General features: G+C 37.0%; 2 protein-coding genes and 2 long non-coding RNA genes across 6 annotated transcripts in view; 3 read left to right on the top strand and 1 right to left on the bottom strand.

The window, feature by feature from the left end:
* Positions 1 to 2,734, top strand: part of ube3c (ubiquitin protein ligase E3C) — a 29,758-nt gene extending 27,024 nt beyond the window's left edge. The window contains exons 23-24 of the mRNA XM_024280248.2: positions 241 to 371; positions 1,810 to 2,734. Coding sequence (XP_024136016.1) covers positions 241 to 371; positions 1,810 to 1,980 — 302 coding nt within the window. The 3' untranslated portion in view covers positions 1,981 to 2,734. The remainder of the gene's footprint in view (positions 1 to 240; positions 372 to 1,809) is intronic.
* The window catches only part of LOC112151362, a 31,149-nt gene that overhangs the window by 6,931 nt on the left and 479 nt on the right, over positions 1 to 23,739 (bottom strand). Inside the window, exon 1 of one of the 2 annotated variants that reach the window (XR_002920111.2) lies at positions 2,950 to 3,348. The exons of the other annotated variant lie outside the window; for it this stretch is intronic. This is a non-coding gene — a long non-coding RNA (uncharacterized LOC112151362). Of the gene's footprint in view, positions 1 to 2,949; positions 3,349 to 23,739 lie in introns of those variants that run through there. 2 annotated transcript variants of the gene reach the window in all.
* LOC118600277 lies at positions 3,626 to 5,686 on the top strand. Its single transcript, XR_004949901.1, has 2 exons — positions 3,626 to 4,208; positions 5,098 to 5,686. It is a non-coding gene; the product is annotated as an uncharacterized LOC118600277 (long non-coding RNA).
* Positions 6,778 to 23,739, top strand: part of dnajb6b (DnaJ heat shock protein family (Hsp40) member B6b) — a 23,884-nt gene continuing 6,922 nt past the window's right edge. The window contains exons 1-9 of one of the 2 annotated variants that reach the window (XM_024280247.2): positions 6,790 to 6,974; positions 11,443 to 11,562; positions 12,509 to 12,618; positions 14,827 to 14,880; positions 15,037 to 15,153; positions 17,846 to 17,971; positions 18,068 to 18,212; positions 18,291 to 18,361; positions 18,662 to 19,041. In XM_024280247.2, coding sequence (XP_024136015.1) covers positions 11,498 to 11,562; positions 12,509 to 12,618; positions 14,827 to 14,880; positions 15,037 to 15,153; positions 17,846 to 17,971; positions 18,068 to 18,212; positions 18,291 to 18,361; positions 18,662 to 18,672 — 699 coding nt within the window. In that variant the 5' untranslated portion in view covers positions 6,790 to 6,974; positions 11,443 to 11,497 and the 3' untranslated portion in view covers positions 18,673 to 19,041. Of the gene's footprint in view, positions 6,975 to 11,442; positions 11,563 to 12,508; positions 12,619 to 14,826; positions 14,881 to 15,036; positions 15,154 to 17,845; positions 17,972 to 18,067; positions 18,213 to 18,290; positions 18,362 to 18,661; positions 19,042 to 23,739 lie in introns of those variants that run through there. The other variant, XM_024280245.2, reaches the window with a different exon arrangement.

The raw sequence follows: 23,739 nt of genomic DNA, 5'->3' as shown, positions 1-23,739 counted from the left end.
AAGTTAAAAGAAAATAAGGGGTGAAACATTTTTTTATTAAGTGTTTACTAAGGGCCCCCTAGAGTGTTGGGGGCCCCAGGCGATTGCTTACCTTTGCCTAATGGTAAGTCTGCCCCTGTAGGATGTATGTTCTCCATAATTTTTATTTTAAGAAAAAAATTAAGAACAAACATAGGTCAAGGAGTTGAAGTTTTGAGTCCAGACTGTAAAATGTTTGGTTTTTACATGACAATTTTTTAGGCGGTTACACAGCCAATCACCCGGTCATCCAGATCTTCTGGGAAGTGGTAGAAGGATTCACAGAAGAGGAAAAGCGTAAACTCTTGAGATTTGTCACCAGCTGTTCCCGACCTCCACTGCTTGGCTTTAAGGTGAGTCTTTCCCAGGAGCTTTCCTCTCTGTGTACTTAGTCTGCAGACTTTACATCCTGCCAGGATCTGTCTTTTGTGTAGAACACAGTTCTATCTTAATGTTTTAGTAATGAAACTACTCTGAAGACTGATGGCAACTCTCAAAAATGATTGGTTCCCAATTAGGAGGTAGTCTTATCTGAGCATTTGCTGTTGTCTCATAGTTCATGACCCCCTCTGCTGAAAGAAAAAAAACTGTCTGCAGGTGAATTTGTGTGGGCTTGACTGAACTCCTCGTCTGGACAAATATTGCCATTTAAAACTTGGTAGGAGGTTGAACTTTTCACCTCCTTCCCTTTTATGTCACGTGGCAGAAAGTAGCAATTTCTAATTTCTTTCTACTTCTCTTTAAATGCTTGTGAATTATTGAACCTCACTATCCTCTGAAATGATCTTCTAATTGGAAACCATTCCACTTCCTCGCCACCTTGATTTGTGGGACACTCGAGCAGTTAGAGATGGGATAAACAGTAGCCGGCGTTCCGATTAAAGTTTCTTTTTATCACTTGATTGCTTAAATATCCTTGTTACTGTAAGTGGTTCATAAAAATCTATAGCTGAACCGCAGTGCCGAGGGAAGGACGTTCTTCGGCTGCGTCTCTCTCTCGGTTTTATCAATTTGACTTTTGCGACTGTGTGGAAGCAAAGCCCCTCCCACTTTGGCCCGTCGCTGGGCCTGTAAGGGCGGTAATTTGTGGACGAATGGCCCCTGACCCGGTCTCCAGTTCGAGCCAGCTAAGCTTTAATTAGCTGTCGTGAGACGGCCCAAGATTCATTAGAGGAGAAATAGCTCTGTCAGGAGAAGCTATTTAAAAAAGATGATGGAAACTGTCTTTTTTTCCCCCTCCAGAATGATAGCCAAAGTAATGACACTTTCTCAATAAGCAACGATAGTTTAATACGGTAATTGCCAGAAAAATGGGGTCATTATGGCGAAGCCCCCGAAGAGCCATTTAATCGGATAAGTGTGGCCGCTGAGCCGTAAGCGCCGGAGTTGGATAGCTGGATGAAATCAGGGCGGAGTCGCTTTTTTCATGATGGAAATGGTCAGTGTCACCGTCTGAAGATGAGGGGCTCTCATCAGTGGCGGGCCTTGATTTAAAAAAATGCCAGATAGACAACATGAAATTACAATCCTTCATACATTTCATCCGAGGGTCAACCCGCTGGCCAGTCCCCCCCTATTACCTTTCAAGCTGATTTCCTAAATTTATCCTTTCGCCATATTAGCTTAGCTCCTAATGTCTGTCTTTTAACATTTATCCCAGTGTGGAATCTGACATGTATTGCTTAATGGGGATTGGTTGTGAAATTGAGATCACCGCCGACACCTGTTGGTGTCACGCTAACATGTGCCGGTTTATAAATGGCTAATCAACGCCTTAACCCCTTCCGACAGGAGCTGCACCCGGCCTTCTGCATTCACAACGGCGGCAGCGACCTTGAGCGTCTCCCCACCGCCAGCACCTGCATGAACCTGCTCAAGCTCCCCGAGTTCTGTGACCAGCACTCCATGAGGAGCAAGCTGCTGTACGCCATCGAGTCATCTGCCGGCTTCGAGCTGAGCTGAGCGCTTACATCCGCACGCAGAAGAAGCTCCTTTAGTGAGAGGAAACGTGTGTGGGGTGAGAAAACACTCACCCGCACGCCAGCGGCGGACAGTTGTGACGCAGAACATGTATTCATTTCAGTAAAGGTTCTAATCCCTTTTTCCCGAATCCCTCCAGAACTAGATTCTTACAGAGACGGCTACTTTTGTGTTGCCTCACAAGAACGGACAGTTGTTTTTCACCAAAGATTTAGTGGCATTGTATGATTAAAAAAATAAATAAAAAAAACAAGAAAAAAAGCAATATAGCAACAAAGGGGTATCAGACTCTAAAACCACCTGGTGGTATGCCAAGGGCTGCATAGGCAAAGGAGCTTATATGTCCAGCTATCATCTATTGACATATAGAGGTAGTTTAAATTCCTGTTTAACGGATTTCTTAAATACTATTAGTAACAACCATCATGTGTTATTTTACTGCAAGTGTGCACACATCTTTTAAGGTGTTAAAGACTGATATTGATGGACTAAAAAAAGACTTTATAAACATGGTTTTGTGAATATGTACATGTCACAACCGCCTTTCTTTTGTGATTAGATTTGTTATTTGTACAGATTTGTTTCTCTTTCCTTTGTGTAATGAATGGAGGTCATCTCCACACTCTCTGTCCTGGTTAGCACTCGTGTCATACGGATGAGGCCTGTCGGACTACCAACAGGGTGAAAAAACAAAAAGTTTATGGAGATAAATAAAATCCCCACTTTTCTGTTTTCATTTTCTGTCCATTAGTCTTCCAGTTCTCTTGTTGCTTGTAATTTACTGTAATGACCGAGGCATAAAACGGTGCTTTGCAGGGAAATCTCTGCTGCAGTTTTACGGCCTCTGACATATAATTAAAGAAACATCCAGTTAAGAAACACTGAGCAGAACTATTCTGGCCTTGAGATGCATTATCGGGCCGAGCACAAATTAAGATTGTGTGCGTTTACCGTAAATCACGCTGCCCTCGGATGCTGTGCCGTCGAGGGGGAAGATATCTTTCCTGCTTTTTTGGACCGAGTCCATCTCGCCAGCCTCTTATCTTCACTCTTGTGCCGCTGCAGAGAACCCCGCACTCTGCTGGGCCAGGGAGAGCTCATAGTAGTAATTGGGTCTTAAAAACCAGACTTGTCATTGAAATGAGGGATTCATCTCAATTACTCAGAGATTTATTAAAGACTATTACCCTGTGATGGATTGTAACTGACAACGTTAATGCAGGACGTTATGAATCATCTTCAGAGCATTGTATGCTTTAGCTTGCTCTTTGGGTTTTTAAGGGCTAATTGAGGCTTTTAGGCTTGTTTATCTTGCTGCGAGGAAAAGAACCATCAATAAGCACTAGAGCCTGATAGGAAACTGTAGCATGTGCCTGCAATGTTGATTATTAAATCAAATAATTAACAGGTTTGGTTAGACAAATCAGAAAATATGAATCAAATTCACACCCAAAACTTCTACTGTCTGATAGTGCCATCTAGTGGCACTCAAGTACACTACTCACAATAATATAGTTTTTTATATGAGTGCTTTTTGTATTTGGCTACCCCAAAAATTATAGTAAATATTGTCCCTCAGAACAAATATTGACCATTTGAGAATGACTCCTCTCTAGCCTCATGATGTTCTGAGGTGTTCCACTCTTCCACAACTGTTACATCCAGTTCACTTGGGGATGGAGTACTATCATCCAGTCTCTGCATCACCTGGTTCCAGACGTGCTCTATGGGGTTCAGGTCAGCAGGCCGTACCACATGAGGCACTCCAACTTGCTGAAGTCCAGCTGGCACCATGTGGTGGAGCACTATCATCCTTGATGATGTGTTCAATGATGTCTTTGAGGTAAGACTGGACCATCCACAAAAAGGTGCCAAACTCCAGGTCTATAGGGTCGACCCCCTGCTGGTTTTCCTGAAATCCTGCTGTATCTGCTGCTGATTACCTGGATCAGGTGTGTTTAGCCAATAAGCATCTTCAATGGCAGGTTGGTTGAAAAAAAAAAAAGTAGGACGCTGGACCTCAAGGCCCAGATTTGAATCCTGATCTACAATAACCAAATAAGTTATGCGCTGACTGGTGATACCTGCCCAGAGGGACCAAAGCCAAACCCTTTGGACCATGTTGACCTTGGTGTATCGCTCACCTCGCCTTCTACAGCAACACTAACGACCATTTCTGTGCAGGGTGACTCAATAAGTGAACTCAGACGGTTAGTAGACCATTGTTGGCATTGTCCAGATCTCATGGTCTTGGGGCCCCTGCAAATGTTCACAGTGGGGTCAGGGAAGTCACCTGAAGTGATTGGCTGGCGTTCAAGTCAAAGCAGTAGAGTCAGTTGTGAATAGTTTGTCTGGAAACCCTAGTACTACTCCTCTGGTAAACAGGCCTGCAGCTGTATGGCATTTGCTAAACTATGTCTTTAGATACTGGTCATAGTTGTGGTCTGGCTCCACACAAATTCTGCCAGTATTTCTGTGCCTTGACACAAGTTTGCCGAGACACCAAGTTCCCCGGCAACATCTGACTGCCTACTGCACAACTCAAAGGTTCTCTATAGCCAGATGACGCTGCTCGTCCCTGAACCGACATTGTATGTTAATGGCTGTTTGAATGATGAACTTTGAATGACTTCATGGTAAAATCAGAATGTTAGAATTGATGCAACATTGAAAAGGTTTATCTTTAAGAAATTATTTGGATTTAGGCCCCAATAAGTAAGGCACACTGTACACAGCGAGATCATAATGTGGGAAATGAAAAGTGTAGGTGCTTTTTAATGTTGAGGAATTTCTTTTCACTTTCTAATCTGATAAGGCAAAATGATAAACACATTCTGACACATTTCAATAGGCATTAGCTTTATGATGTGTACATTGACCTGTCCATGGTCTCTATATCTGTGATTCCTCCTGGTCAATGAGTCTAAATTACATACTGACTGCCCATAATGTCTGGAATAACTTATAGCTGTGAGCTTATTTGGGCCCTTCATAGTTGGCAAGCTCTCTGGCAGGATCTTACTGCAAAAACGACCTTCATTTTTCTTTTAAATTGATTCCAGCCTGTGATTTCATTCTCTGTTTAACTCCAAACTGCAGAGACCCACATTGGCTTCTTTGGGTTATGAGGAGTTCAGCCAACAAGAAATGTTAAAGGACCAGTCTCAACGTAAGAAATGTGCACAAAACTACCTTAATGTGGTTTTTCCTGATCTGCAGGTTGCAGTGTAGTTTTGGGCGATAGGGGGCGTACGTGCTACGATTTTACGGAGCGTGACAACAGTTTCTATTATTATCAAAATCCACCTGATTTATCAAGGCTGTCTGAACTGCAGAACGTCATCTATGCTGCTGTCTGAAGACCCTTCCGCCTGTGAATATTTGTTTGTACTGTGCGTGGCCATGACGACGGGACTGCTCACGACACTTCGGCAAACGATTGATTCCGACACCCTGTCGGGTGGCGCATTCAAATGTCACTCGGAAAAGTCACTAGTTTTGAAAAAAAAAAAACATTTGGCACTTTTCTAATGAAGTCTATATAATATGGTTTATTTCAATCAATGAAAACAAATTAAACATATTTGATGTTGACGTGTCTGTATATAGTAGCTAGTTGAACATTAATCTATTCTGAACTGTAAATATAAAATGACCTGTATATAAAATATAAAAATTAAGAACATTAGATTCTTTTCTAAAATTTTATTCTTTGTATTCTTTCTCATTGTATTTTTCATCCATTATCTTTGTGTTTTTCATCTGTCAACTTCTTCGTCTTTTTTTTATACCATTGCCGATTTCCTTCTCTTCCGTTGTCTTTTTCTTCTTCTTCTTTTTCTTATTTTAACTTTGCAGCTTCCTCTTAGAGATTAAAAAATATATATTTTTTTATTGTTTTCATCTTTTTCATTCATTGTCATTTTTTTCATCCATTGTCTGTCTGTATTTTTCATTATTTGTGTTTTTCATTCGCCGTTTTTGTTGTCTTCTTTTTCATCTGTATTCATTTTTTCTTATTCTTCTTATTTTAACTTCACAGTTATGGGGTTGCATTTGTTATTTAAAATGTGTTTTTGGCACAAATGCAACCCCATACCCAGATTCCTCTTAGAGATCAAAAATATATACTTTCATCTTCTTCGTCTTTCTATATGTCGTTTTTGTAGTCTTATTCATACCTCGTCTTCATTTCCATCCGTAGTTGTCTTCTTCTTTCTTATGCACTGTCGGTTTTCTCATCTTTTGTTGTCTTTCTCTTCTGACGTCTTTTCTTATTAATAAACATAGTTTTTTTTTTATATCAAAATACTTTATTGTTTTAAATTAACATTCCTATAGCAAGCCATATTTTTATCCAATAATCTCATCTATTTTTCAGATATTATTTGGAATAAAAAAAAATTCCCCAGTAATCTGATTTCTTCCTTCATGCAAATAGGTTTGTGTGATTTAATTTGCTCTTTTCACCTTTGAAAATGTTTAAATATCAGCAAATTCAGAGAAAACTTTTGAGAGATTGTCACATTTTATTTTGAAGCAATGATAATAATTAAGATTTCTTAAAGTTAAAAAAGTTGTCTTACTTTAAATTGAAAATAAGAAAGGGCAACCATTACCTGCACTTTTTCAAATAAATGAAAAGTCCCTTTACTTCCTGAATAACCCACATTTTTCCTACTGTGCAGATGTTCACCACTGATAATCAAGTGCTTAATGAATAAGCACTAAACTTCTGTGGGAGGAAAATTCCTGAAAGATTAGTTCGCAGCCGTTTGAACAGAGCAGAGTTTCCGATTTCCGACAGCATTGAAAGCAGCACTCACAGTAGGGGGCAAGGCCAGAAGAGAAGCTACAGCAGCATCGGAAACCAGCCGGTGGTTATTTAGAAACGAACCCTGCGAGAGGAGAAGGGGGACACGGCCACAGCGTAGAGGAGACCAGGCCACCGCAGAGGACACGTTCCTCCTTGACGGGTAAGCGGCGTTTTTTCGGGCTCTGGGAAAAGTCGAACGCCTTTTGGCGGTGAATAGTTTCTGTTTGCCGACGTTAGCGGTGAAAACGACCCCTATATTTGGAGCGACTCGAGCAGTGATGCTGCGGTGTACTAAAGCTACAACCGTTGGTTAACATGACGAGTCATTGACGTTATGGAAGTTATTTCCTTACGTACACTTGTCAGCTTAGCCATATGATATTTAAGCTAATTTAACGTATCGTTCGGCTTTAAACATATTAGTCCATAGCTAACTATAAATGTAATAAATTCAAATGCAGAATATATTCTCTTTCAACTTTAGATATTAGTCGAATTATTAATTATTTTTCGTATTTCCATAGTCCTCTAAAATCCTTATGTAAGCGCTCGTGCTAGCTAATAAACCTCGCGCATTTAAACGACACTAAACTTTAGAACTACTAGCCCCCCCTTTTTGTTGCTGTTTTCTAATATAGTTTTGTTTTACAAAATAATTTGTTTTTTAAAAATTATTTCCTTAAAATATATTTAGCTTTAAGAATTTCTGGAAGTTTCTCCGCATTTGATTGGTTCTTTTTCACAAGTTTTCTCCAATTCTCGCCTCTGATTGGCCTGTTGATGCTAGCTTTTAGAAAGTGCAGACAAAACGAAGTTCATTTTAGTTTCCTTTTTACACCTGGGTGTTTTTACTGGACTATATTTGTTAAATGTTAATGTTTTATTTCAGTCCATAAACTGATAAAAGTTGGATAGAAACACTTTTATTTTTAAGATTGAGCTTTAGATTAAAAATAGGGTGTTAAATATACTTTTAAGTAACCTTTATTAACCTCTTCTTTAAAAACTAGAAATTGAAAAAAATGGGTATAAATAGTGGCTTTTAACTGTGAATTAATGCTACTTTCCACAAATGTATCAACTAAATACAACTTTAAACAATGCACTTTTGAAATTTTTGTAATAGAAAAATGTCTTAATTTAGGCTATAATGTTCCTTGTTTATAATAATTTTAGATGTTGAAGAGTTTATGTCAAGAGTAAACGAGAAATGTATTTTTTAAAAAGTAAGGCATGGATCTAATCCTTTTTAAAAATGATTTTCACGAGTAATTTTGTTAATCTTAATAATTTTGGAAAATATTAAGTAGCTAAAGTGCACCTAAATGAAAGAAAATGACTTATGTTCTCCAGGATAATGAGTTAACAGTGTTACCTTGACAGTTTCTGACTAGATTAAATTAAAAAATAAAATAAATTTAAGTTAAACTAACTGTTGAAAATTACATTACATGGAGTGCATGGCCTGTTCGGACTTATTTTCTTTAAAAATATATATATTTGAACTAAAATGAATAATTTGACCATTTTTTGTCAGTCTTGAAAAAAATAAAAATAAAGTAAATGCTTTACTGACAGTCAAACATTGGACAAAATGTTCCCCTAATTTGAGCTCATGCAGAGCATCAATGTTTTGAAAGTAACATTCCTGCTCATTCTGTAGCTCCAGCTGTCTATAGATGTGAAGTTAAGCAATCAGCAATCAGGCCTAACAAACAGCATGATAGAAAGCTGATATGAGGGGTCTGAATATTCTAACTTGTAACATGACACAGCTTCACTATGATCAGGGCAACTATCTGAGAGTGTTCCTCTTTATATTGCAGAATGGATCATTGAAGACCCTGTACTTTAGCTTAAACTCTAGCTTCCTGACAGTTAAAAACAACAATATAAATACACAGAAAGTGCAGTGTGTAATATTTATGGATAATTTATTTTTATACTATTAGAAATGTTAGATTTGAACTAAAAGTAGACTGAGAAATTGGACTAACTGGACAATAAGTAGTGTTAATGGAATTTACCCAAAAGGTTTCCACACAGAGAGACCATGACTAACAGCTGATCAATGTAATTCTGTGGTAATGTTGGAAGATTAGATGCAACTTGGGAATAATTCAGTCCAAAAAAAGTGATTCTGTGGAACCTTAAATGGTTTAACTTTTCTGTATTCATAGCTGGACCAAATTCTTGTGATTTACCAGTGAAAGAATTTGACTTTTAATCTCACTCATCCTCTATTACGCAACAGCGGCTTCAAGGGAAAACTCATTTGGCCCAGCACTGCACCAGTTTTATAAACAGATGTAATCTCTTACTGCTCAATTTAAAGGACATACATTTTAGTTTCATGCATTACCAACTTATTAATATTATTGTATTATGACTTTTCTTGAAGTCCTCGTATTTATTCTTCTGATTTTTCAATATTTTTACCTGAGAATGACCCAGTTTTGTCAAAAACATTCATTTCTTGATCTTACCTTCATATCCGAGGGCTGACAAATGCTTTGAGGAGGTTTTTATTTTTGTTTGTGTGCATTCCTGCCTGCATAAATGTGCGTAAAATATCAGCAGCAGATTTAACTCCAGACATGACATGTTTAGTTGGTGGTTTATTTCAGGATGTAGAACAGAGCTCACTATTGTTTAGGTAAACAGATCATGGGAAAAGTGGAATTTAGCAAACTGAAGTGGCAGTGGATGACCAACTTTCACAAGGAGAAAGAGTCTACAGCAAACTGAGATGTTGTGGAAGAGTTTAAACTGGGTTTTAGTTGGATTAGGATGGTTTAATTTTATTTAACGTCTGTACTTTCTTTGTGTAGTGCGCTGAAATGATTTATCAGCTCCCCAAGTCAAAGCCGGAGTTAAATGAAAACAAAGAAAACGGCTATAATTGCAGCTGAGAAAATTATAAAAAGCTTAATTTTCCAACAGAATTCCTAAAGTTTTGAAGCCTGTAAAGGGCTCTCTTGACTTTCCGTGTAAAACCAAACCAGCCCAGATCCACCCCTTGAGATGTCTGCACCATGCTTCAACCAGGGGTCACTCATCGGTACAAGCGTGTGCCAAAGTCCCCCACCACATAACACAAATACAATCTAACGTTAAAGGCCACAGGTTAAAAATAGGAAACAAACAGTGGAGTCGTGTTTAGCTCACCGCTTTCAAATAATAAGTTAAAAGCAATTCCTTAACAATTTAAAATATTGTTTTTCTTTAACCTCTTTTGCCTCTAAAAACTGATTTGCCAACTGTTTGAAAAAAGCAAATATTTATTGAGATCATTTAAATTGTATTTGCTCCAGTAAAGATTCTCTTACTTGCTTTTATTTTTTTAAGTCACAGAAGAAAAGCTTGATGTTTTATCTAAGGAAACCAATATTTTAATGCAGAATGACCTAATGTTTTTGTCTTTGTGGAGGTGAGACTGAAAGCCTCAAACTTCCTGTGATAGCTCCCCCAAACTCTAATTTTGTCCTTGTCAGCGTGAACCAAGACAGCCTTGTACTCTAGTGTTATTTCAACCGCTGTTTGCTCCATTAACTAAATAATTTTCAGTGAAAATAGATTAAAAAAATATAATGAAATTAGTCTGAAAATGTTTTTCCAAAATGTTAGTATGGTCTCACATTTTTATGCTGATCTTTAGAAAATACTATGAACTAATTTGGTTATTTATTTTTGTCTTTTTTAAGTAATAGCCATAGAGAAATTAGGGTAATTTTATAATTAATAAATTCGACGTATTTTCTTATTGACACTTTACTTTTTTTTAATCGAAAAACCTGTCTGTAGTTTTGTCTTCATCTTCTTACTTGGGTTTTGATAAATGTTTCTCAGCTTGACTTCAAACTAAAAGCAGTAAAAAAAAAATTCACAGCTTCAGGCGCTTCATTTCAGGCTTGTAGTGTCTTGTTTTTCAGAGGTTTCATAACTTCATTGGACCTCTTTGTTGCAAGAAAAGAACATCCCAGTCTCATGGCTAACTTCAAAAAATGAAAAGAAAAAGCTATTTAACTTTTTGTTTTTTTTAACTTCAGGCTGTACAGTAACTGCTCAGTTATGGCGTGTTAAGCAGAACTTGAATTTGTTTAAACAACCTAGCAATGGCAGATGGATACATCCGTTCTGGATCATTTCTACTCTATTGAAATGTTCTGAAAGTCAATGTGTGGATGATCAGTTTGTTTAATCTAAACTCCCATTCCGATCATCTAAGACGCACATGGATCTAGTTGTCTATTAGTGGGAGCAGAGAAAGGAGCTGGTGGCCCCTGTTTTTTTTGGACTGTATCTTTTTGTTTGTTCCTGATTCACTACAATTTGAATAAAAAAACGCTTAGAAATGCAATTTTAATCTTCATTTTCTTACTATATGTCCTCGATCATCAGAAAAATGCTCCAAAAATATGTTAACACAGTAGACACTTAAATAAGTGCAGCTGTTTTTATACTATTGAGAGAAGTGACATTAAATTAATGCTTAAATTTTAAAATCTAGAGGAATTTTGATGAAATATTTGATTAACATAACCTTGAAACATTGTCCTTTTTATTAAAGTATATCTTTATCACATATGTACTCACAAAATTGACTTTTTTTTTTATTTCCTCCACAGAGGCAACACATAAAATAAGGCATCTGCAGAAATACGTCCACCTACAGAAAGAACTATGGGAGAATACTACCAGGTACTAGGAATTCCAAAAAATGCAACACCAGAAGAAATCAAGAAAGCGTAAGTTCTCCCCGAGTCTTTTCTGTTGTTGTTGAATAATCCCCATTTGTCTTTTTAGTAGTCTGTTCATGGTTTTAGAGCAATTTTCTCACCAGATTCTTAGATTATTTATTTTAGAAAAGTAGGCATTTCCTGTGATTTGAAGGCCTTGCATAAACCAATTAAAGAAGGAATGTGCTGAAGTAATCCTTCACAGTAAAGCAACAAATAAATTGGATTTTAAAAGATAAGGAACAAGAAAACTATTTAGCCGTTTTCTAAAAGAATACTGACTATGTTGGCAGTCTATCTCAGATAGATAAAAGCTCTGAGTTGATCCTTCTGTAGTTCAATAATAATAAAAGTTTGACGCCAGCTTTTTGTGCTTTGATTACAATTCAATTTATTATCAACATTCTTTATACAAGATTTGATCAAACCTTTATTATCTGTACTTTACTGAGCACCAAGGTGCTGGAATGATCAAGTTTATTGACTCTCTACTGATAGAATCCAGTTATTTTTTATCACATCTGTGAACTTGGAAGTTGAGTTGGATGAGGTTTATGGTAAATAGAGATTGCTCAGATAAAATCTTGCTTTCGTTGGCGCTTAAGCTCAACAAAGGCCGCTGTGTAACACAATTTGCAGCAGTGCTCGACAACAAGACACAAAGAGTGTTTGGTGGCTCCATAAGGGAGTGGATCCCAGGATTGTGTGAAGCCTTTTTTTTCTCTGGGGGGTTTTGGTGTCCTGTCTTGTCCTCTGTTTTTGTTTCTGCTGCTGAGTTTAGAAGAAAACAGCTGATACAGCACAATGTGACGTGACGCCCGCATGGCTTGTCAGTCTTTTTTTTTTTTTTTTTTACTATCTGTGGTGAGAGGGGCATTGTATGTGTTACTGAGCTGTGTAAGAAAACGTTTTGTTTCAGTCCGTCCACATTTTTAACAACATGCTGTATCCACAGTTACAGAAAACTGGCATTAAAATGGCACCCGGACAAAAACCCCGACAACAAGGAGGAGGCGGAGAGGAGGTTCAAAGAGCTGTCAGAGGCGTATGAGGTGCTCTCAGATGGTAAGGTTCACAGAGACAAAAATGTTTCTCTGAAGTGAAAACATGCTCTTTTTTTAAAACCTCCATTAAAACTCAATTATGTTATGTAAGATATTATCTACTGTGGGAGAAAAGCTATTATGCTGTTAAGCAGAATGCCAGAATAGATTGTTCCTACTCTGAATTATACAGTGTCATGACTTAGAAATCAGATGTTTAAGTGTTTTTATGTGAAGTAAAAATGGAAAACTGAGACTTTAACCAAACATGAAATTGTTTTAAGTTTTCTAGACGTTAATTCTTAATCAAACTTTTACACTCCCCATGTGGATTTCTGTTCTGCTCCTTTTATCTTACATGTAAAAAAGCTATGAAGTAAGCTTTTTTATACATTTAATTGACTGAAAACTTATTGTATTCTGTCTATAAAAAATATGTTTTTTTTTTCATTTATTTCCTTTTTTTTTAGTAATTTTTTTAAGAGCTACAAATAGGCTGGGAACTAACTTCATCTGTTCGTGAAAACTATAAGACGATCCTTAATTGAAAGTTGAAAAGCCACAATGCGTCTATATCATAGATCAATGTTTGTTTATGTTTGTCACTAGGGGCGTAAGAAAATATCGATTCTTGTATCAATTTAAAACGCTGTCAAGACGATATTTAACTAATTACTTATGAGCAAACATGTTTTATTTTTGTTTTCCACTTAAACTCCCAACCACTGGGTGGCAGCACGCCACACCAGGCCTCTTTGAGGAGCTCTAAACTACATCAAAAATGTCGAGAACCATCTTGTGATGAATCTGAACTCATGGTTGTTGTTGCATCAAATTCAGACATGTACAACTCAGTTTTAGCTTGGGGTAAAACAACCCAAAATCTGTGCCCAGTTGGTTCTGGTACGGAATAAAAACACGGATTTCGGTGCTCCGTGGCTCATGTGAGAATGAGTGGAGATGTGCGGAGAGCTGAAGCGAAGTGGGCAAAAGTTTGACTGTACTTTACAGCAAAAGATTCAAACGCAGCGAACTGATGGATCACAGTTGATCTGGAAAATGCTCTGAAAAAAACATAATTACCAAAAGGAAAACACCACGAATTTGTTTGGTTAAAGTCAACTTGTATGTGAGAAGCTATTGCTTAATATTCTTATTAATGTGAAAGGTGGATTAATATTCAGATAGTCTTTTTTTTACAAGATAATTAAAAAAAAAAAAGTGAAATATTGTCTCTGTTACTGTCTTGGAATATATTGGAATGTGTTTCGTATCGTTCCCAGAGGTTTTAGATAATAAGAGCCATCTGTTCTGGACTTTGAGGTTTACCTTGAAGTTGTTTGTGAAGCTGAAGAGGCGGGAAGGGAACGTCAATAAAGAACACAAGAACAAACATTATCTTTATCTTTGTAACTCACAATAAATAATCCCCAAAAAACATCACAAGTACTCATTCTTGTTAAAAAAAAAAAACAACTGCAACATCATTCCTAATTAACTGAATTCCTAATATCATTTTTAACCAGCATGTTTGAGTATTGCAAGTTGTGTCCTTCTGTCTTTGCTTTAGGAATATCACCTTAAAGCTCTAAAAAAGAAAACTATTTTGAGAAACAAAAACAGTTAGCTAATATATATATATATATCAAAGTTAGAAATCAATATCCTGGAAGAACAAATCTTTAAAAGAAATATCTCAAAACGGAAAAAACATTGAAAAACAAAAAAATAATCTAAAAAAAACAAACTATAGCAAAAATAATTTGAAAAATCTCTAACAGACAACTATATATGTGAATTAAGTTATTGGAGGAAAATATTGTGACTGATACAAAATGGACACGGATCATGTCTATAGCATGAACACATTGTGTTTTTTTTATTTTTAATTGCAGGTAATTCTACAGTTTTTAGGAGCTGATACCGTTAGTGTCCTGCCTTTTTGTAGTGTTTTGATTTTTTATTTCTTAAAGAAATTAGCACAACTCCCCTTCTTTTCTTTCTTTCTCAAATCCAACACAATACGCTTCCACAACTTAAAAGGTCCCACTGATGAAGGATGGAATCAGATTTTTTTAACACTCGTACATAAGCTTTCAGTCATTGTTAAATGTTCGTCTTAATTGTCTAAAAGTCATGGATGTCAATCTGTGTGTTTCAGTCTAAAATGTTCATTTGTTTTTATTCATGTTAATTCTCATAATTAATTTCATTTAATTTTTCATCCTAGAAAGTAAGCGAAACACGTATGACCTCTACGGCAAAGAAGGCCTGTCAGGAGGAGGTAAGGAGAAATATTTATGACAAATAAAATATTTTCAATATCTAATTTCTGTCTCTTTTAAAGCTGGAACATATCTTTACTCTACATTCTAACAAGTTAAAGAGATGGCTACATTTTCTGTCACTGATCATGGCTGCTTCTCTTCATACCTTTTAGGAGGGGGAGGAGGGGGCCACCGCGATCACTTCCGCGGAGGTGGTTTCACATTCCGTAATCCTGAGGACGTTTTCAGGGAATTCTTTGGTGGGCGTGATCCATTTGCAGATTTTTTTGGTAAGTTCATGTTGTTGTTGTCGTCTTGTGTGTTGATGTAAAGGTCATCATGTGAGAAACACTTGAGCAGCTTCTCCATAACTTTTGAATGTCAAACAGTCTGTTTCTAGTGAAATCTCTGCTCTATGCAGATGTTGTGCAGAATCCTTCCATCCAAACGTTGACGCACATGTTCCGGGTGATAAAGGACGACTTTATAACACGGCTCTGCAACCTTAAACACTTAAACAGCCATTTGGGTCGATTTCTCACTGACCACAACTCAACAGAAGCCACGAAGTCTTAGTAACAAGACGCTCCTTTGTGTATCGCTTACAGCTATTATTATGATATCTATAAATGAACTTGTTTTTTTGGAGTGTAAATTAAACATAGGGAATAATTAGCACTTTCTAAAAACAAAATAGTTTATAACTTTTGACAGAAGGTTTGCATCCTTTGAAAATAAAAGACACCTTTAGTATAATCTCAATGCAGCAAATGTAATAGGTAGTGGAAAGTCAGCACTTGTTTTGAAATATAAACAAAAAACTATATATATATATATTTTTGTGGTTAACCTCAGCCAGAAATTCATAAACTTGTCATATATATATATATATATTTTTTTTTAATTACTTGATTATTATTATTTGATTTTCTATGGTTCACTTAGTCTAAACGTTTTAGTATGACTCTGGTAAATTATAAAGCCATATCGCTTGACGAGGATCCAATTAAGTTGATATTTTTTTAAACAAATTGTGCAAAAAAAGCATGGTAGCTCTGAGAAAAATCCAAAATGGCAGCCATTTGTAAAGATGGCAGCCATACAGTCTATAGTTCCAAAAGCATTCAATGTCTATACTTCCAGTCTCAAAAATATTCACACACAAAATGCAGCTCTTCTATTTTAAAATCTTGGATTTTATTATGCTTTTCTGAAAGAGGAGATCTCCAGGTTCATCCATGCTACTTTAATGCCACAAAATGCATAATTATGTTAATAACCGGCTCCACTTTGGCGGATCGTTGGAGCATGACTGCTAGTGTAGCTAGTCAACTGTCTGTGAACGAGTTGAACAATTCTGACTTATCTGACGGGTTTGTTTCGCTTGATGTGCCTTATTGTCTGGAAACACTTGCTGCTTTTCAAAATTAAAAAAACATTTAAAAAAGAGCCACATGAAATAATTTCTGTGGTTTAATCGATCTGCTTGTTCGCCGCTCTATAGTGCGATAAAGATTTGTAGAAATGTCTGCGGCTGTTGGATTCTGTCTTACAGCAGCCGATTGGCTTTCATCTGCGTTTGTAGACGTCAAAAGGACTAGAAACGTGTTGAGTCCCGAGGTGTTCGGGTTCAGCAGAGGGCTGATTGGAAGGCATGTGGACCTCACCTCCCGAAACTCTAAATAAGGAGTTCAGAGGCAGCCAGCGGATGGATTTGCTCGCCGACATCACTCAGCTGGAATGCTTTCAAAAATAGCTTCTGTATTAAAACAAAAGCAGATGTAATAACGGCAGGAGTGTGTGTGTTGTGTCAGAGCAGGTAAAAGGTGGTGAAAATCTGGACTTTTGGGGCTTTAGAAACTTCAGCTCTGTAATGTTGTTGTTTACATGAAATGTTCTCGTATCACTTCAGTCATTAAGCTCCTCTTTCTGTCACACTTACGGGTAAAGTTCAGCATAAAGTTTGACTCAACAGTTTATAATGGGCTTGAGTGACTGTTTTAAAGATGTATTTATAAATATCAGGTTTACTTAAGCACTTCATGAGCCATTTTGGTTTAAGATGGCAGCCAGAGAAAGCTGTTAAGAAATGTTCTCGAGTCCCGTCCAGCTCTGAGAGCAGCTGGTCCTGTGGATCTGTCACTCATCCCCAGCAGAGGGCCCATTGGGCCCGGTGACGCAGCTCTCTGTGGATGGTGCAGCGTCAGTCCTTACTTAGTAGATAAATGGAGAAAAAAGACGATAATGCTTTAAATTTTATTCCTGCTTCCCGTGTAGTTTCTATGTGCCTTTAGATTTATAAACATAAAAATGTGGTCTGGGAGGTTTTTTTCTCGTAAGATGTCTGCGTGTTTGAGTAAAACCTGTTCTCTGGGAACATAAAAGACGAGTCTTTTGTTTCTGTAGCAGTCGGCGATCCGGCCCTCTCCTACTGGGTGACCCAGTTTAGCAGAGCAATTAGAGCGTGGCCCACCAGGCTTTAGGATAAGATCTGGTTCTTGGCTCTTGAGCAGTTTATTTTTACTTTAATTATTTTATGAGAGTAATTGTTCTAGAAAAGAGAAATAAACTAGAGATTTTTTTTAGTTTGACATTTAGGTTTTAGAAGTTGCAAACATTTAAATAAAACACACACAAAACCCGCTAAATAGTATTTTATTGTTATAAATGGCCCAATGTTATATTGGGCTCATTTCTATCTTGTATAATTTAAATATATATTTTAAGTTGATTTATTCTGGAACAATATTCCTGCCTATTTTTATTCATATTAATGTTAAAAAGTTCTGTCTTTGAAGTATTTTTAGTGTGTTCAGTAAATGTTTATAACGTTCGGTGTGTTCTGGATTTTGGCCCCCTGTGCGATTGAGTTTGACACCCATGGTCTAGACCTTTTTTTTTTTTGGATCTGTTGGTTGAATTGAATCTTTTGAATTGTGGATGTTCTGTAGAAATCAGAATAAATCAGTTTTGTCTCCACAGGTGAAGACGATTTCTTTGGGGTCCGCCATGGTCATCACAGTACCACCAGCCGAGGCATGAACGGCTCTCTCTTCGGTTTTGGTGGCTTCCCAGAGTTTCAGCCTCGCTTCCACGGGTTCGACACAGGTTTGTTCATCACATGTAACTGTCAGACAATTATCCAACACTGAGGCTTGGCTGGATTTGTATTTTAACCGACATCTTTTTTTAATTCATCTTCAGGTTTTAACTCGTTTTCAGACATGGGCGGTGGCGGATTTGCCTCCTTCTCCTCTTCTTCCTTTGGTAGTGGTATGGGAGGAGGGAACTTCAGATCGATGTCGACGTCCACCAAAATCGTCAACGGCAGAAAAATTACCACAAAAAAGTAACGGATAATCTCAAAGCATGCTAAATTTTTTTGCAATCTTCATATTTGAATCATGTGAACTCTGTTTTGTCACAGGATTGTGGAGAACGGGGTGGAGCGGGTAGAAGTGGTGGAGGATGGTCAGTTAAAATCTCTAACAATTAATGGTAAGGAGCAGCAACTCAGACTGGATAACAAGTAACAATCTCACCAACAAAACACTTCTCTGGAAAACCACCGATCTCCGCTGTAAACCTGCGTTTCATTGGTGAACGCTCTTCCTGAAGAGCCGTTTCCTCATTTTAGTTGAGCTACTGAGTTTCAGAATTTTGTGTATTTGTATTTATTCTATCATTTGGAGGGACCAGAATGCTGGGGTTTGTTTTTTTTGTTTGTTTTTACACCAATTTTTGAATTGTACCTAGCTGCCAAATGCTGAGTTTATGCTGTTCTTCTGTTCCATCCAGGCTGTATGTGATCCTCGGTGTTCTAGCAGGAACAGCCTGGTGTCATTTTGCTCTTTTACATTTGACCAGTTTAACCAGAGAATGACCTAACCACCTCACTTTTAATGTCTTTAACAAGAACTTCACCCAGCTAACCTGAGTGCTTTTGTTTGTGTGTAACATGCATTATTAAAACATTATCTTAACATACATTTCTTACTTTTGCATTTGTTTGAAAAAAAAAACAAAAAACGAGTGTTCACTTTGTTTCTGCATGGTGCCTGGTTTGATGGTTTCACTTTGAACTCAGACTGTGAATCTTCATCTCGACACACGGATGCAGGGGACTTCCGGTTTAGTCAATAAAGTTTGGAAACATGCTGAAAACCCTGCGAGCATCACGCCGTGTCCTGTGTTTCTTGGGCTTTGAATAATCTCTCACCTGCAGCGTGAAGCCGGTTGCTTGTGCGTGCTTCACACGGTTGCAGCAAAAACAGAATCATGCCTGTTTGCACTCATGCAGCTCCAGCATCATTAAAACAACTAATGCGACTCATCATTCAGCATGCACACTTGAAAACAAATGAAACGCTGTTTGTGTGTGTTTTTCACAATAACTCATCACTGAAGAGTTTAGGGAAGCAGCTCTTTTCAAAATCCTAATAGTTTTGCTGTAAAAGGTGTGTCTTTCTGTGGAAATGTCAGCAACGCCCACGTTCCAGATACTTTATCAAGGTGGACCGTGTTTGCCTTCAAACCTGACTTTCAGCTGAGGGAAAGCAGGACATCTGTGACACACGCGGGGTTATGTTTAAAGTCATTAAAATAGTTTGTTTATATTTACCATGGGGGGTCTGCTTAGGCCTGCAGGGTTATGGTTGCTGGCGCAGATGGAGTATGTGCTGAAGCTTGATTACACAAGGACCCCACCTCGTGATTTTTGTTTTTTTAATTTCAGGAGAAAAAATGATTAAAGGTTGAATTCAGATATTCAGAATCAGGAGGTTTAATTTAAAACCCCTGAAAGTTGATGTGAAGGACATTTCGGTTTTAAATTTTACAGAGGCTTCTGTTTCCATGTGGCTTTAAGACGGTCTTTTAACATGATTAAGCAAAAAAAAAAAGTTTAAGTTTCCTCATATGAAGAAATGGAGCACATGTTGCAGCAGCTATAATGTCTATTTGTGGTGTTACAGCGCCCTCTGGAGGTTAATTGCTTTGAAGAGCCATTTTAAATTTAGCACTTTCTCAAAATTTTTACCATCTACATGTTGCAAACTTAAAAAATAAAAATGAAAGATTTGTTTAATGTGACTTTAATGCATTAGATCAGGAGTGTCAAACTCAAATTGCGCAGGGAGCCAGAATCCAAAACACACAGTAGGTTGAGGGCCGAACAGGACATTTATTGAATACATAAAACAAAATTGTTTAAACTTTTAACCCTTGTGCTATCTCAAGTGTTCCAGATGAACCCAGCCTTACACTGACGTGTTATTCATCCCATGATGGATAAGGGTTACAACGTAACTGTTGTTTTAACATAAATATGAATAAAAACAGACAGGACTAGTATTCCAGAATAACTCAACCTAAAACTTGAAATCATTTTCAATAATTTGCTTAAGTATATATTGTGTCAAAGTTGGGATGTGACAAAATAACATCGAGCCGTTAATAATAATAGTATTAAATGATCTTAAGGGCCGAATATGATTACCGTGAAGGCCAGATCCGGCCCCCGAGCATTGACACGTGCATTAGATGAACCAATTGGTTGTATTTGTTTCTTTTTTTATAAATGTACATTTCAAATGATCCACTATTAACTCTAAGCTAAGAGACACTTGGTATTAAATATTGGTGCAGGGATTATAGTTTTACATTTTAATGGAAATATTAGCTTTGGAAAGAGCCGACAAGTGTTCCTCAGCACATTAATGAAAGCCTTTTTGTGACCCAAAATGATTTAATTTACTTTTCTAACCCAATTTAATAATATTTATCTGGGAACACCAGAATTTTCAATTTTTAAAATTGATAACATATGTTTCTGACTTTTGTTTGCTATATTTGCCATTTCTTACTTTTTTTTAAATTAATTTTAAACCTATAAAAACAAAATAAATCCATACTCTCACTAATTACAATATTAATTTAATCATTTTCAATAAAATGTCTTAATTTGACAGAACTGAAGAAAAAATTTTTTTTAAAGGACATAGGCATAAACCACTAATATACATGTAACTTTGACATAAAAAGTATATTTCTGGCAGGTTTTTTTTCTATCTTGAGTTTGGATAAGTACTTTTACTTCATCTTCAAAGTTACTTCTACTTACATCCGTTTATACACACACTGAAACTATTTGAAGTTTTTAAAAATGAAAAAACATTTTTTTTTAGCTCTAAATTAGCTATTTAAAGGTGTCTGTGGGTTTTATCCCCTAGCATGGCTCTAAAAGGAGTTTAGTATTTCATTTTTTTTAAGCATTTTGTTAATTTTGACATAAAAACAGAACTTAAAATAAAACTGTAACAGGTCTTCCTAATGAAGAATAAATTGTTCCTAAACCTGCAAACTTCACAATCTGTCCACTAGATGGAGCTGTTTCTTTACAAAAGACTAGAAAGGAAATGGAAAGACAAATGACATCTGGGAGGACAAACAAAAACCTTGCTGGCATGACATCTAACAGCCATGAAAACAATATCAGTCAGAATTTTAGAAAACATGAATAAATGAATGTTACTACTGATATCAACTGGCTAGGCTATTTTTCCCCCAGTAAGCCATAAAATCCTTTGCCCGTCAAATCCAAAGTGTGTTTATCACATCCCCACAGAGGCACCGGTTGCTCAAAAGATCACAGAGATAAGCCTGTTGTTGCCTTTAGGTGATTCCTGAACAAAACCTCAGCACTAACGTCACGTCAGTCCGATGCTAGACATCTTTAACCCGGGAACTCTTAAAAATAATCTGGTTGTAGTTGTCATGTGGGGTTAGCCCCCTTCAGAGCAGAGATTTATTTTAGGCTTCCTCAGCCGACACCTAAAGCTCCAGCCTGCTACGTGTAAGGCTACACATGCCTGTCACACATCGATTTGGTGTCCCTGTGTGTTTAGGCGTGAAGTGGTGCCCGTGTTCCTAGTCTAGACGGTGCGTTTCAAACACAACCTCGCCGCATTGTTTTTTCCTGAAGATAAATGACAGGCATTCTCAAGACAATAGCTGCAAATGAAAGCATCCTCGCTTTTTTTTTTTTTTCAAATGAAGACCTTGATCCTGAAAATACAGGCTGCTTCACTGAACATGAAAAAAAAATCATATCATCTCTGCTCTTTGTTTAAATTAATTAACAGTTTATGCAGTTTGATAGGGGAATTTTCAACTTGTACAGTCTTATCAGGCAGGTGACTGGGCTACTAATGGAGGTAAATATTGATTCTCAGGGGAAAAGGAGCCTGAACATTTCATCCTAATCCACACAAATTCTGTACGCTTTATCTCTGACAGTCTTCTTCTTTTGTCTAAAGAGAACTGGTTTCTCCTTCCAGGCTCATCTCTGAAGTGTTCAGTCAAACAGGATGGTTTATAAAGTATCGTTCTCGTTCTCCCAACAAATCCTTGTAAATTTTGAGAATTCTTAACAGGAAACAAAATAACTAGATTGGGTTTAAAGTACCCGGTCAGGTTCAGTCTGAACACAGTGGTAAAGCACTTGTGACACAGAAATTGGACTCGAATCAGAATAGAAGGCCTGCGGTAATAACACACCTATTCAAAGAGAATGGAAATCCGGCGATATCTTTGTCTCCGTTAAGGCTGGAGCACATCCTGAAACAATCTCTGAAAGTATAGAGCGCGGGTGGATCACAAGTGGATAGAGAAGCCAAAAAGTCTTCTTTTTGTAATAGCATTGAGCATTTAGAATTTTATTTAAGTATAATTTGTTTATGTGACAAAAACAAATCAAATTAATGTGCAAAAAAATAATGAGAAAAATGCCTTGATAGGTATTTTTCACCAATTAATCCAAAATTAATACTGAAGCTACTTATGAAGAGCAACAAAAACTAAAAGAGAGTTAAGTGAATGTTCACACCATCAGACATCCAGCCTTTGAACTCCGGGTGTCCCTGAGTTTTTGAATCAAACGTTTCCTTTACTGAATATTCTTTTTATCAGATGTCTGGCTCAGGCTGTCCTGCTCAAAGATCTTTACCTCAAATCTATTTTGCAGATTTTCAGTGAACCATACAGTCGATGTCAATTCAGTATATTTATGAAGCACCAATTCATAACCAAGGTTATGTCAGGGCGGTGAAGGAAAACAAGAAAAACATCAAACTGAAGAAAGGGGAACATTTTCAAGACTGTTCAGTTTGATCATTCCAGTGGGGCCAAATTATTGGAATAATAGTTTAAATGAGTCAAAAAATAAAAGATTTTTTATCACTGAGTATGCATATAAGCAACAGAAATATGGATTGACATTGACTGTATAAAAAAACTGGACTAAGTGAGTGTGACGTCGCTAATTGAAAATTACTTATTTCTGGATCTAGCGAAATTATGTCATTTCAGTTGCAATTTTTGCGGACGACGCCATGTTGGAACCAGAAATCATCAGTAAGGAGAGATTGGTTCGAGCATCAATGTTTCCATGGAAACCATTCTCACCAATCAGAAATTAGCTTCCACATCACTACCAGTTGAAAGTAGGCGACACATTTCAAATCTTTGGTTCAATGTTATGACTTGAACCACAGGGGGAAAAAAATATATATATATATATATATATATATATATATATATATATATATATTAATAAGAACATGATTAAAACAAAGTTAGTGGTTGTTAAAGAACGGTTATCAGAACAAATAGAATAATTGAGTAATGGCTTTTTTTTCCTCAAAATAAGTTTTTGGATTTTGGGTTCTTGGAGCCAGCGGATACTTCCTGTTTGGAATGCGAGGTGGGGTCCAGTTCTCATATACAGTCAATGGCTGAAACGATATTTCTATCAGTTTTGGATGATCAGGTGATACATAAAATATTTCCCTTGTGCTGATACAGATCTAAAGCCAAAT

Source organism: Oryzias melastigma, linkage group LG20 (assembly GCF_002922805.2).
Source record: "Oryzias melastigma strain HK-1 linkage group LG20, ASM292280v2, whole genome shotgun sequence".
Lineage (NCBI taxonomy): Eukaryota > Metazoa > Chordata > Actinopteri > Beloniformes > Adrianichthyidae > Oryzias > Oryzias melastigma.
This window is presented reverse-complemented; position numbering and strand designations above follow the sequence as displayed.